General features: G+C 38.3%; 1 protein-coding gene across 1 annotated transcript in view; it reads left to right on the plus strand.

Annotated features, from left to right (window-relative positions):
- The window catches only part of LOC115223140 (hephaestin-like protein), a 44,442-nt gene that overhangs the window by 18,339 nt on the left and 13,603 nt on the right, over positions 1 to 12,500 (plus strand). Inside the window, exons 3-4 of the mRNA XM_036512116.1 lie at positions 231 to 535; positions 8,381 to 8,574. Coding sequence (XP_036368009.1) covers positions 231 to 535; positions 8,381 to 8,574 — 499 coding nt within the window. The remainder of the gene's footprint in view (positions 1 to 230; positions 536 to 8,380; positions 8,575 to 12,500) is intronic.

The raw sequence follows: 12,500 nt of genomic DNA on the forward strand, positions 1-12,500 counted from the left end.
TACAAGATGTGGGCGGCGAGGGTATTTGGTTGGATTTATCCGGTCGCCGGAACGAGTGTGTGTGGGCGTACCAACGGGACTTAAAGCTGTTTGACGTCATTCCGATATATATATATATATATATATATATAATATATATATATATATGCGTGTGTTTGTATGTGTGTGTGCTTGGTAATATCATTCGCATTTGTAATCTATTCCATTTTTAAATGTTTTACACGTTCTAGCATTTCCGCACAAGTCTACGCTGCGAAACCTGACAGAATCGGTCGGCGCTACAAGAAAGCGCTTTACTTTGAATATGCCGATCGTTCGTACAAGACTAAAGTAACTCGAGATAAGAAGGAAACCCATCTTGGATTCTTGGGTCCCGTCATTAGAGTAAAAGAAGGTGAGAGAGTTGAGGTCTACCTGAAAAATATGGCTTCGCGCCCCTATTCGTTCGTACCCCACGGCACTCTTTATAGCAAAGATTTAGAAGGAACATTCTATCGCACCAAGGACCATCATCAGAAACATTTTGATAGTGAAGGTAATCTTTTTTCTTTTTTTCTTTTTGTTTTTGATTTGCTTCAATCGTTAGGCTTAGGCCATGCTGGGGCACCACCTTGAAGGATTTTAGTCGAATAAATGAACCCTAGTATTTATTTATTTTCAAAGTAGGAGGCACTTTTTCAATGAGGATCTTTGTGCCGAAACGCTAAGTTACGGAGACATAAACACAGCAACACCGGTTGTCAAGCAGTGGATAGAGGGAACAAACAGACACAAAGGCATTTATACACACACAAACACACACACAGAGATATATGTATGTATGTATATATGTAAGTGTATATATGTATGTATGTATGTATGTATGTATGTATATATATATATATATATACACGATGGGTTTCTTCGACTACATTTACTCACAAGGCTTTGGTTGATCCAAGACACTTGCCTAAGGTGCCACACAGTGAGATTGAACCCGGAACCATGTGTTTGAGAAGCAAATTCTTACTACACAACCACGCCTGTGCCTATAAATGTTGGTTTTTCAGTTTAATTCAAATTTATTGCCTTTGTTTTGGTTCTTTAGTTTTTGTTCTGATCGAACAACTTTATTATCAAAACCGTGCCAGCCTTGGCCATCAAGTGGATTTTAACTAGAAGTATACACATAGGAATATTTTAGCCAACATCCTTTTGTTTTTAAAGTTATTAAGCTAGAGTGTCGGACAAAACACTTAATAATCTGTTGCTCTTTCATGGCGTTCGTACGCAGACATGATTTGATAGTCACAGTTTCGACAAACGGTCTCAGAATTAGTCACTCTCCAAATAGGTTCGACACCAAAATTTGCTATAATATTATTAGAAACTTGGTACCAGCACTGGTTAGTGAGGGTGTTAGCTTCCATGTTTTCTAAGAGTGGGATCATTGCTATTAAAATAATTTAGAACTAAAGAGTAAAATTTATGAATTACTTAAGACAGTCGTCATAAGGTAGTCCTCCATTAAACCACATCTCTCTGTAACATGTTTGCCTTAAAATACTTCATTTACAATTAAAATTAATTACGAAGCAGAACAAAAGAATGGGATCATAAGAATTGTGAATACAATGTTTATAGCATAAGAATTATTGTAAATTTAGCATAATTCCGAATAATTTAGAATTAGTGCTTGTGTGCATCGATGTCTGTGAATACAAATGCTAAAAGTGGTTAAGAGGTTAAGAGTGATTAATCTAATTGCATGAAAGTTTGGGCACATCCTTTTATCATAGCCTGGGTCGACCGAAACCTTGCGTGAAAACTAGGCAGATGGGAGGGTACCCGAATAGATTGTGCCTCCACTGCAAACGTCAATCCTTATCACATTACCTAACGCAGATTTCGCTTAGAAATTATGTTAAGGTTGCTCGTAACTGCCAAATATACATCCACTTACTACTTTAATGAGCCAGGCTTTAAGTTGGGTGAACAATTGAATTTTTATAGTCGAAATCGCGATGGAAAACCCGCCATATGTAATTCAGTCGTCCCTCGACTATCGCTGGTGAAAGTCCATGAAGTAGAAACAGTACTGTATTATATATATATATATATATATATATATATATATATATATATATAATACAGTACTGTTTCTACTTCTCTTAGAAGAGATGAGGTACACAGAAGATCGGATGGTTTATATTTACAGATATTTATTTGTATATTACATTTTTTATATATCATATAACTTAGATCATGTATTAGCGCTTTCTCCCATTCTAGTGGGGTTTTCAAATCAAACTAAGTTCCTGTGTTCCAGGAACTTAGTTTGATTTGAAAACCCCACTAGAATGGGAGAAAGCGCTAATGATCTAAGTGATATGATATATATATAAAAAATTTATATACAAATAAATATCTGTAAATATAAACCATCCGATCTTCTGAGTACCTCATTTCTTCTAATATATATATATATATATATATATATATATATATATAATTTTTATATTTGTATATATTTATTTTATTATAAATGCAAAATAACTGTAGGGAGGAATCGACAAAAGATCAGGTGAACCGCGATATGACGAGGGATTACTGTAGTGAATCGGTTAATATACGCATCATTGAAAATAACAAGTCCACGTGCCATCAGGTTCACTACTGAATGTAGTCTAATGCATCCCCCTTGAGCAATGTTATATATTTACGTACATTACCTGAGGTTGGGACAACCTGTGTATCCACACACACACATAAGTATAAGGAGATGAAGGTTGCAAACAACTTTATTGGCATTAATCCTTTAATATCACCGGAATGTTTGAAAACAACCATCGACAATATGAAAAGTGTTCTACTCGAGGATACTGAGGCTTGTGACCTAATCAAAATAAAATTAATATTTAATTAAGATTACAGTTCGTGCATTGACAGAATAAACAGAGTTACCTAGAAGATAGTGTCTCTTAAAGTACTGGGTTTAACACTTTGTCTACCAAACCCATTTTGCGCCATCTTTCCATTAATTGCAGCGCTCTCATTTTGTTAGAAATTATACACTTTTTTTCAATCTTTTAACAGCATATATATTCCAGTTCACTATATAAACCACCACATTGATTTATAGGTTGGGTATTACCCGTGACTCATGCTGTACTGAACGAATATTATTTTCTATCTGTACCGCAGGATCACCGGTGTTTCTCATGGCAGACAAAGTGTTTAAACGGCCATCATAACATCTCTGCAAATGGATTTAAAAAATTTATATATGATTTTTCTCTATAGATTATATTTCCAGATTGTATGTGCCTTCATAGTTTCTTTTTCACAAAAAAGCGCTCCAAAGATGGAGATGACAGTGACTTTCACCCTTCTTACAAGATCCTATCTTAGATTTTATTAATTCAAAGTGAAAACCATCCAAGAAATACAAAGAATCATCAGTTCCGTACATTTCCTAAAATTCGAGTAATTTAGTTTGATCCACAGTAATGTGAGTGGAGTCACATGTCCTAGTGGTTAGAGCAGCGGACTTCGCAGTCGAGGGATCGCTGGTTCGAATCACAGACCGGGCGATGTATGTGTTTATTAGAGAAACACCTAAAGTTCCACGCGGCTCCGGCAGAAGGTATTGTTGAACTTCTGCTGACTCTTTCAACACAATTTTCCCTGACCCTTTCCTCCTGCACCTAGTGGCTCACTTGCGACGGGCCAGCATCCTGTCCAGGTGGGGAACCTATACGCCAAAGAAACCGGGTAAACCGGCCCTTATGAACCAGGCATCGCTCGAGAAGGAACAAACAACGACAACAATAACACAGTAATGCGAGGCTCCATAAAAGAAGTAATAATGATTTTCATATTTTGGCACAAGGCCAGAAATTTTGATGGTGGAAGTGATAGCAGTTCACATCAACCCCAGTGTCCAATGGGAAATAATTTTATCGATCCCGATAGGATGAAAGGCAAAATCGACATCAAAAAAATAATAGTCGCTATGGGAATCTCCGGTGACACTGAATGGTGATTATTTAATAAAAGGATTATTATTATCTTCAATTTGATTGTGGATAGGGTGTCGAGCTGGCAGAATCGTTTGCACGGCAAGCAAATTGCTTAGCGGCATTTAATCCGTCTTTAGGTTCTGAGTTCAAATCTTGCCGAGGCCGACTTTGCATTTCATATTTTGGGGATCGATAAAATAAGTAGCAGTTGAACACTGGGGTCAATGTAATCAACTTAGCCCCTCCCCCAAAATTGCTGGCCTTGCTTAAAGGCATTTCGTCCATCTATACTTTCTGAGTTCTAATACTGCCGAGGCTGACTTTGCCTTTCGTCTTTCGGGATCGATAAAATAAGTACCAGATGAAAACTGAGGATGATGTAATTGACTTACTCCTTCCTTCGAAATTATTATCCTTGTGCCAAAATTTGAACCTAATATTACATAGTGAACCAAGTTTATTTGAAGACTAAGAACGGGCAAAAAAACAAAAAACAAAACAAAAAAACAAAGAACTGAAGCAATATGGTCATCCGTTCATATGACTTCATATACAAAGTAAAGGGATTCTAGACACGGCATAACAGCTACTGAAATAAATTAAAGCAAAACACTAAATCGGTCGAGATTATTAATACAGATACAATTCTCACACTATGTACTTCTATAGCATTCTTTATGCTTTTATTCTTATCTATCTATCTATCCATCTATCTAGTGGCTGTGTGGTGAGTAACTCGCTTACCAACCACATGGTTCTGGGTTCAGTCCCACTGCGTGGCATCTTGGGCAAGTGTCTTCTGCTATAGCCCCGGGCTGACCAATGCCTTGTGAGTGGATTTGGTAGACGGAAACTGAAAGAAGCCTGTCGTATATATGTATATATATATATATATGTGTGTGCGTGTTTGTGTGTCATTGTTTGTTCCCCTAGCATTGCTTGACAACCGATGCTGGTGTGTTTACGTCCCCGTCACTTAGCGGTTCGTCAAAAAAGACCGATAGAATAATTACTGGGCTTACAAAGAATAAGTCCCGGGGTTGATTTGCTCGACTAAAGGCGGTGCTCCAGCATGGCCGCAGTCAAATGACTGAAACAAGTAAATGAGTATTTATATACTCTTATTTTTCATTCTTATACACACACACACACACACATATATATATATATATTTCAGTATCCGTCTACCAAATCATCTCACAAGGTTTTGGACAACCCAAAGCACTTGCCTAATTTGCCACGTAATGCGACTGAACCTGGAACCATGTTGTTGGTTAGCAACCTGCTTACCACACAGTCAACTTTTGGCACGAGGCCAGCAATTTTGGGGGTAGGGGCAAGTCGATTACATCGATCCAAGTGCTCAACTGTTACTCATTTTATCGATAATGAAAGGATGAAAGGCAAAGTCCACCTCGGCGGAATTTGAACTCAGAACGTAGCGGCAGACGAAATATCTATTTCTTTACTACCCACGAGGGGCTAAACACAAAGAGGACAAACAAGGACAGACAAACGGATTAAATCGATTATATCGACCCCAGTGCGTAACTGGTACTTAATTTATCAACCCCGAAAGGATGAACTTTACTACTCACAAGGGGCTAAACACAGAGAGGACAAACAAACGGATTAAGTCGATTATATCGACCACAGTGCGTAACTGGTACTTTGGTGGAATTGAACTGAGAACGGAGCGGCAGACGAAATACTGCTAAGCATTTCGCCCGGCGTGCTAACGTTTCTGCCAGCTCGCCGCATAACTAACATTTTAAGAATAGAGCATGGTGAACCATCGGTGACTACCATTGTAAGCGGTGTTGACTTTTTAGCATTTGAACTGGTCATATCCTGCCAAAATATTCTACTGCTTCATGTTCAAACTGACCATTCCAGCTTCTCGCACCTACCCTATAATGTTCTTTCTAAAAATAAATAATCGCATCATCGAAATCCCAAAACCTACAAATTAATGCCCGTAATTAAATCAAAACAAAGTGAATAAACAAGAACAGAAAAATCTGCAGGCTATCGGGTTAATCCTAGCCCCGAGTTCGATTTCGTCTTTCATACTTTTGGATTTATAATAATCTGTACCAGTTGAGTGCAGTGGCTCAACTGAACTTCTATATCGTTCATTCTCTAGACTTTAGACGTTGTATTTGTTTAGGAATCTAGCGCAGGAGTGGCTGTGTGGTAAGTAGTTTGTTTACCAACCACATGGTTTCGGGTTCAGTCCCACTGCGTGGCACCTTGGGCAAGTGTCTTCTTCTATAGCCTCGGGCCGACCAAAGCCTTGTGAGTGGATTTGGTAGACGGAAACTGAAAGAAGCCCGTCGTATATTTATATATGTATATTTGTATATATATGTGTGCGTGTATGTTTGTGTTTGTCCCCCTAGCATTGCTTGATAACCGATGCTGGTGTGTTTATGTCTTCGTCACTTAGCGATTCGTCAAAAGAGACCGATAGAATAAGTACTGGGCTTACAAAGAATAAGTCCCGGGGGCGAGTTGCTCGATTACTGGCTTACAAAGAATAAGTCCCGGGGTTGATTTGCTCGACTAAAGGCGGTGCTCCAGCATGGCCGCAGTCAAATGACTGAAACAAGTAAATGAGTATTTATATACTCTTATTTTTCATTCTTATACACACACACACACACACATATATATATATATATTTCAGTATCCGTCTACCAAATCATCTCACAAGGTTTTGGACAACCCAAAGCACTTGCCTAATTTGCCACGTAATGCGACTGAACCTGGAACCATGTTGTTGGTTAGCAACCTGCTTACCACACAGTCAACTTTTGGCACGAGGCCAGCAATTTTGGGGGTAGGGGCAAGTCGATTACATCGATCCAAGTGCTCAACTGTTACTCATTTTATCGATAATGAAAGGATGAAAGGCAAAGTCCACCTCGGCGGAATTTGAACTCAGAACGTAGCGGCAGACGAAATATCTATTTCTTTACTACCCACGAGGGGCTAAACACAAAGAGGACAAACAAGGACAGACAAACGGATTAAATCGATTATATCGACCCCAGTGCGTAACTGGTACTTAATTTATCAACCCCGAAAGGATGAACTTTACTACTCACAAGGGGCTAAACACAGAGAGGACAAACAAACGGATTAAGTCGATTATATCGACCACAGTGCGTAACTGGTACTTTGGTGGAATTTGAACTGAGAACGGAGCGGCAGACGAAATACTGCTAAGCATTTCGCCCGGCGTGCTAACGTTTCTGCCAGCTCGCCGCATAACTAACATTTTAAGAATAGAGCATGGTGAACCATCGGTGACTACCATTGTAAGCGGTGTTGACTTTTTAGCATTTGAACTGGTCATATCCTGCCAAAATATTCTACCTGCTTCATGTTCAAACTGACCATTCCAGCTTCTCGCACCTACCCTATAATGTTCTTTCTAAAAATAAATAATCGCATCATCCCAAAACCTACAAATTAATGCCCGTAATTAAATCAAAACAAAGTGAATAAACAAGAACAGAATAATATGCAGGCTATCGGGTTAATCCTAGCCCCGAGTTCGATTTCGTCTTTCATACTTTTGGATTTATAATAATCTGTACCAGTTGAGTGCAGTGGCTCAACTGAACTTCTATATCGTTCATTCTCTAGACTTTAGACGTTGTATTTGTTTAGGAATCTAGCGCAGGAGTGGCTGTGTGGTAAGTAGTTTGTTTACCAACCACATGGTTTCGGGTTCAGTCCCACTGCGTGGCACCTTGGGCAAGTGTCTTCTTCTATAGCCTCGGGCCGACCAAAGCCTTGTGAGTGGATTTGGTAGACGGAAACTGAAAGAAGCCCGTCGTATATTTATATATGTATATTTGTATATATATGTGTGCGTGTATGTTTGTGTTTGTCCCCCTAGCATTGCTTGATAACCGATGCTGGTGTGTTTATGTCTTCGTCACTTAGCGATTCGTCAAAAGAGACCGATAGAATAAGTACTGGGCTTACAAAGAATAAGTCCCGGGGGCGAGTTGCTCGATTACTGGGCTTACAAAGAATAAGTCCCGGGGTTGATTTGCTCGATTAAAGGCGGTGCTCCAGCATGGCCGCAGTCAAATGACTGAAACAAGTAAAAGAGTAAAAGAGAGATATAGACAAACTAGAAAAGATTGTGATGTTGGTGGTAATTTGCTAAAATTTTAATTAGTGTTGCCACAGGAATAGTTGTTTTATTTATAAATCTGACATATAATGAGCTAATAATAACACCGTTGACAATATTTGCTAGTGAGGTACTTATGTAACGCTGTCATTACTTAGGATTGTGTAAGCACTAACAGCTGTGGACTTGACTTCTTTTCAACTGTAAACTCATTGTTTATTTGCAGAAGTAAACGGTTTGCTGACACAACCTGGGAAAACACAACTTTACGTTTTTGAAGCACCATTCTTAGGAACACGTGACCCTTCATGCAAGGTTTTTCCTTATCAATCAGGAGTGAATTTTTTGAGAGATATGAACTCCGGGCTCGTAGGTCCAATAATAATCTGCAAAAAAGGAGCCACGTCTTTCCACAATATGGTAGGTATAATTGTAAAAAAGAATTAATTTCAACACTTCAGAACCTACTATTTATTCATTTTTTTTTCACTTTCCCAAGTACAAAAAAATGGCAGCAAGATTACGGAACCATTAGCACATGCTTTGTGTCATTTCTTCCGGTTCTTAATATTCTAAGTTCAAAGCGGCGAGCTGGCAGAAACGTTAGCACGCCGGGCGAAATGCTTAGCGGTATATCGTCTGCCGTTACGTTCTGAGTTCAAATTCCTCCGAGGTCGACTTTGCCTTTCATCTTTTCGGGGTCGATAAATTAAATACCAGTTACGCACTGGATTCGATATAATCGACTTAATATCTATGTCTGTCCTTGTTTGTCCCCTCTATGTTTAGTCCCTTGTGGGTAATAAGGAAATAGGTATTTCGTCTGCCGTTACGTTCTGTCTTTGTCTCCTCTGTGTTTAGTCCCTTGTGGGTAGTAAAGAAATAGAAATAGGTATTTCGTCTTCCGCTACGTTCTGAGTTCAAATTCCACCGAGGTCGACTTTGCCTTTCATCCTTTCGGGGTCGATAAATTAAGTACCGGTTACGCACTGGGGTCAATATAATCGATTTAATCCCTTTGTCTGTCCTTGTTTACTATATTTCAGTGACTTGCATTTTCTTAATACGTTCCGGAAGAATCGAACGAGAATGTGCTAACTACTGCTGTATTTCGTCAAAGGAGAACAACTTCTTTAAGGCGAATGTATGTCCATAACACACTCGATTCATTAGCATAAGGAAACCCTAGGTCACCCAGTGTTTCGACATCGTTCTGTCTCGTTAGCCAAAGGCACTCTGGGTTACTGAATCTAACAAATCGTCATATACGCGGCAAACAGCAAAAATCGAAACGAAGTGCATTATACTTGTTCTTAATATGTTTCGGCAGATTAGAGCGGCTTGCACGCAGTGTCGTTAGAATGTCGGACAAAGTCCTTGGTAGTATTTCGTCCGTTCTTCTGATTTCAAATTCTACCGAGTTTGACTTTGTACTAGTTGAACGCTGGAGACGAGGTAATCGACTTACCCCTCCTCGAAAATTGCTGGCCTTGTGCCAAAATTTGAAACCGATATGTTTCAGAAGAGGATCTTTTAGGTTTGAACGGCAGTTTTTTCTAGCGGTGTCATATGAAATTGTCACCCATAATTATGACCCTAGAATCGATCTATTGCATTTCAATCTGCTTTAGTGTTAGGGTTAGGGTTAGGGGTGGGGAAGGGTATCTTTTTTTTCTTCAGAAATGTAAATAAACCCACTCTGTTTCTTAAACGAGGGACATATTCATACGGCACAGAATGCTTTTTAACTCAATAGACGTCACTGATTGGTTGAAATTGCAGAAATTGAAGAAAAAAAACAACAAATATTTTACAAACTATAGAATTTTCGGATCTTTTCCTTTTCAACGGCAGATGTCAGCACAATTTCCTGTTAACTAAACACTTTTAAACTTCGTATACTGGTAGAATGTGTTTATAAAACATCATTTTTTCTTGGTTTTATTGAGTAAATTCTATAGTTTGTAACATATTTCCACTATAAAATCGAGCATTTTGGCAATTTTAACCAATCAAATACGTCCATTTGTAGTCAAAACATACCGTGCCGTATGAATATGCCCCTCGTTTAAGAAACAGATTGGGTTTATTTACATTTGCGAAGAAAAAAAGATACCGTTCCCCCACCCCTAACCCTAACCCTAACCCTAATCCTAAAATAGATTGAAATGCAATAGCTCGATACCAGGGCCATAATTATGGGTGACAATTTCATACGACACTGCTACGGAAAATGGGATTTTTTCTAGCGGTGTCAAATGAAATTGTCACCCATAATTATGGTCCTGGTATCGATCTATTGCATTTCAATCTATTTTTGGATTAGGGTTAGGGGTAGGAGAAGGGTATATTTTTTTCTTCGCAAATGTAAATAAACCCAATCTGTTTCTTAAACGAGGGGCATATTCATACAGCAAGGAATCTTTTCACCCCAAATGGAGGTGAGCGATTGGTTAAAAATGCCAAAATGCTCGATTTTAAAGTGGAAATATGTTATAACATATGGAATTTTCTCAATAAAGCCAAGAAAAAAATGTTTTATAAACACATTCTACCAGTATACGAAGTTAAAATTTTTTAGTTACGTGGAAATTATGTTAAAAACTGCCGTTCAAACCGAAAAGATCCGAGGGGACAAATCCAATGTAGTATTTTTCTTTTCGAGGAAGGGTGGGGTGCGAAAAAACACCCAAAATAAGCAATGCTGATGTTTGTGGCAGAGCTGGGATCTTTTCACTTTCGTAGCCTGAGGGCAGATTTTTCTAGTTAACTAAATAATTTGAAACTTCGTATACTGGTAGAGTGTCTCAAAAGAAAACACTAGTTCCAACTTGTTTATTTGAGAAAAATCTATTTTATGACTTTAAACGTATATTAAATCTGCGAATTTTAACCAATCATATTGTTTGTTTTCATTTGAAATAATTTACTGCATTATCTTAGTGTGACGTAGAAAGCTATTTTGTGACGTAGACAGCTGTGCGTAGGTCTGTGTTTTGTGTGCGTGTGTGTGTGTTTGATGGGGTGTGGGAGACAGAAAGTATGTTGTGTAAGCGAAGTACTTCTGTTAGTGTGTGTGAAGAGACAGAGAGAGTAATGTGTGAAAGAGAGAGATAACTGAAATTTTTTACTCGGTGTATGTGTATATGTATGTATGCATGTATGTGTGTGTGCATGTATCTATGTATGTGTGTGTGTGTATGTATGTATGTGTGTATGTATGTGTGTGTGTGTATGTATGTATGGCCGATTCAGTGTTTACATTATTTCGAGTTAAAACGAAAGATTACCAAAAAAAATTTTGTCTATATCTTCGATCACTGTCATTATTCCATTGAGTCAACCTCATTATTTTCTACATAGCAAAGGTAATCTTTCGTTTTAACTCGAAATAATGTAAACACTGAATCGGCCATACATACATACACACACACACATACATACACACACATACGAAAGATTGCCAAAGATAAAAAGTTACAGAAATAAAAGTTACAGAAATAAAAGTTACACGAAATAAAAGTTACACGAATAAAGTAAGAAATAAAGATCACAAAATATATACGAAAATTTACAAAAACTAAGTTAGTTATATAATATATAAGTTTAATATATAAGTTAGTTAATAATATATTGAAAAAATGTGAATAGAAACTGAAGGAATACGGTGATGTTAAATACGTCTGCAAAATAGCCGTTTACGTCTATTGAGACGGAGTAAATAATATCAAGCCGAAAGACCGAATACTATTGGTTAAAATTCTAATTATTAAACAATGTTAAACTTAGAAATTACAATTCCGTTTTCATTCTGGTTTACAATTAAGTTTTCTTTTGACACATTCTACCAGTATACGAAGTTTCAAATTGTTTGGTTAAGTAGGAAAAATTTGACAAATCAGGCTACGAAAGTGAAAAGATCCCAGAGTTGTCCGTAGTTGACTGTGAAGCTGTCGTCTGGGTTCTTCTAATTTTTTCGTGTGTCGGTGGCGGCGGTGTTGGCGTCCAATGCTCACACCTGCACCTGTGTTGCTTCTCCCCTTCTCCCCCTTCATGAAGCTGTGGGGAAGGCAGGGTAGGGAAATCACTGTCGTAAGCGTTGTCAAGGAGACCAGCGTTCTTTTCAACGACGACTTCATGGCTTGAAGACGCCATGCTCAAAACAGAAAATGGCTTAGAAAAGCCGAAAACAAATTTAAAAATCGGGAAACACGCCGCACAGGGCAGGTTTCCGAATGGGATCTTTTCGGTTTGAACGGCAGTTTTTTCTAGCGGTGTCATATGAAATTGTCACCCATAATTATGACCCTACTATCGATCTATTGCATTTCAATCTCTTTTAGGGT

Source organism: Octopus sinensis, linkage group LG22, assembly GCF_006345805.1.
Source record: "Octopus sinensis linkage group LG22, ASM634580v1, whole genome shotgun sequence".
Classification (NCBI taxonomy): domain Eukaryota; kingdom Metazoa; phylum Mollusca; class Cephalopoda; order Octopoda; family Octopodidae; genus Octopus; species Octopus sinensis.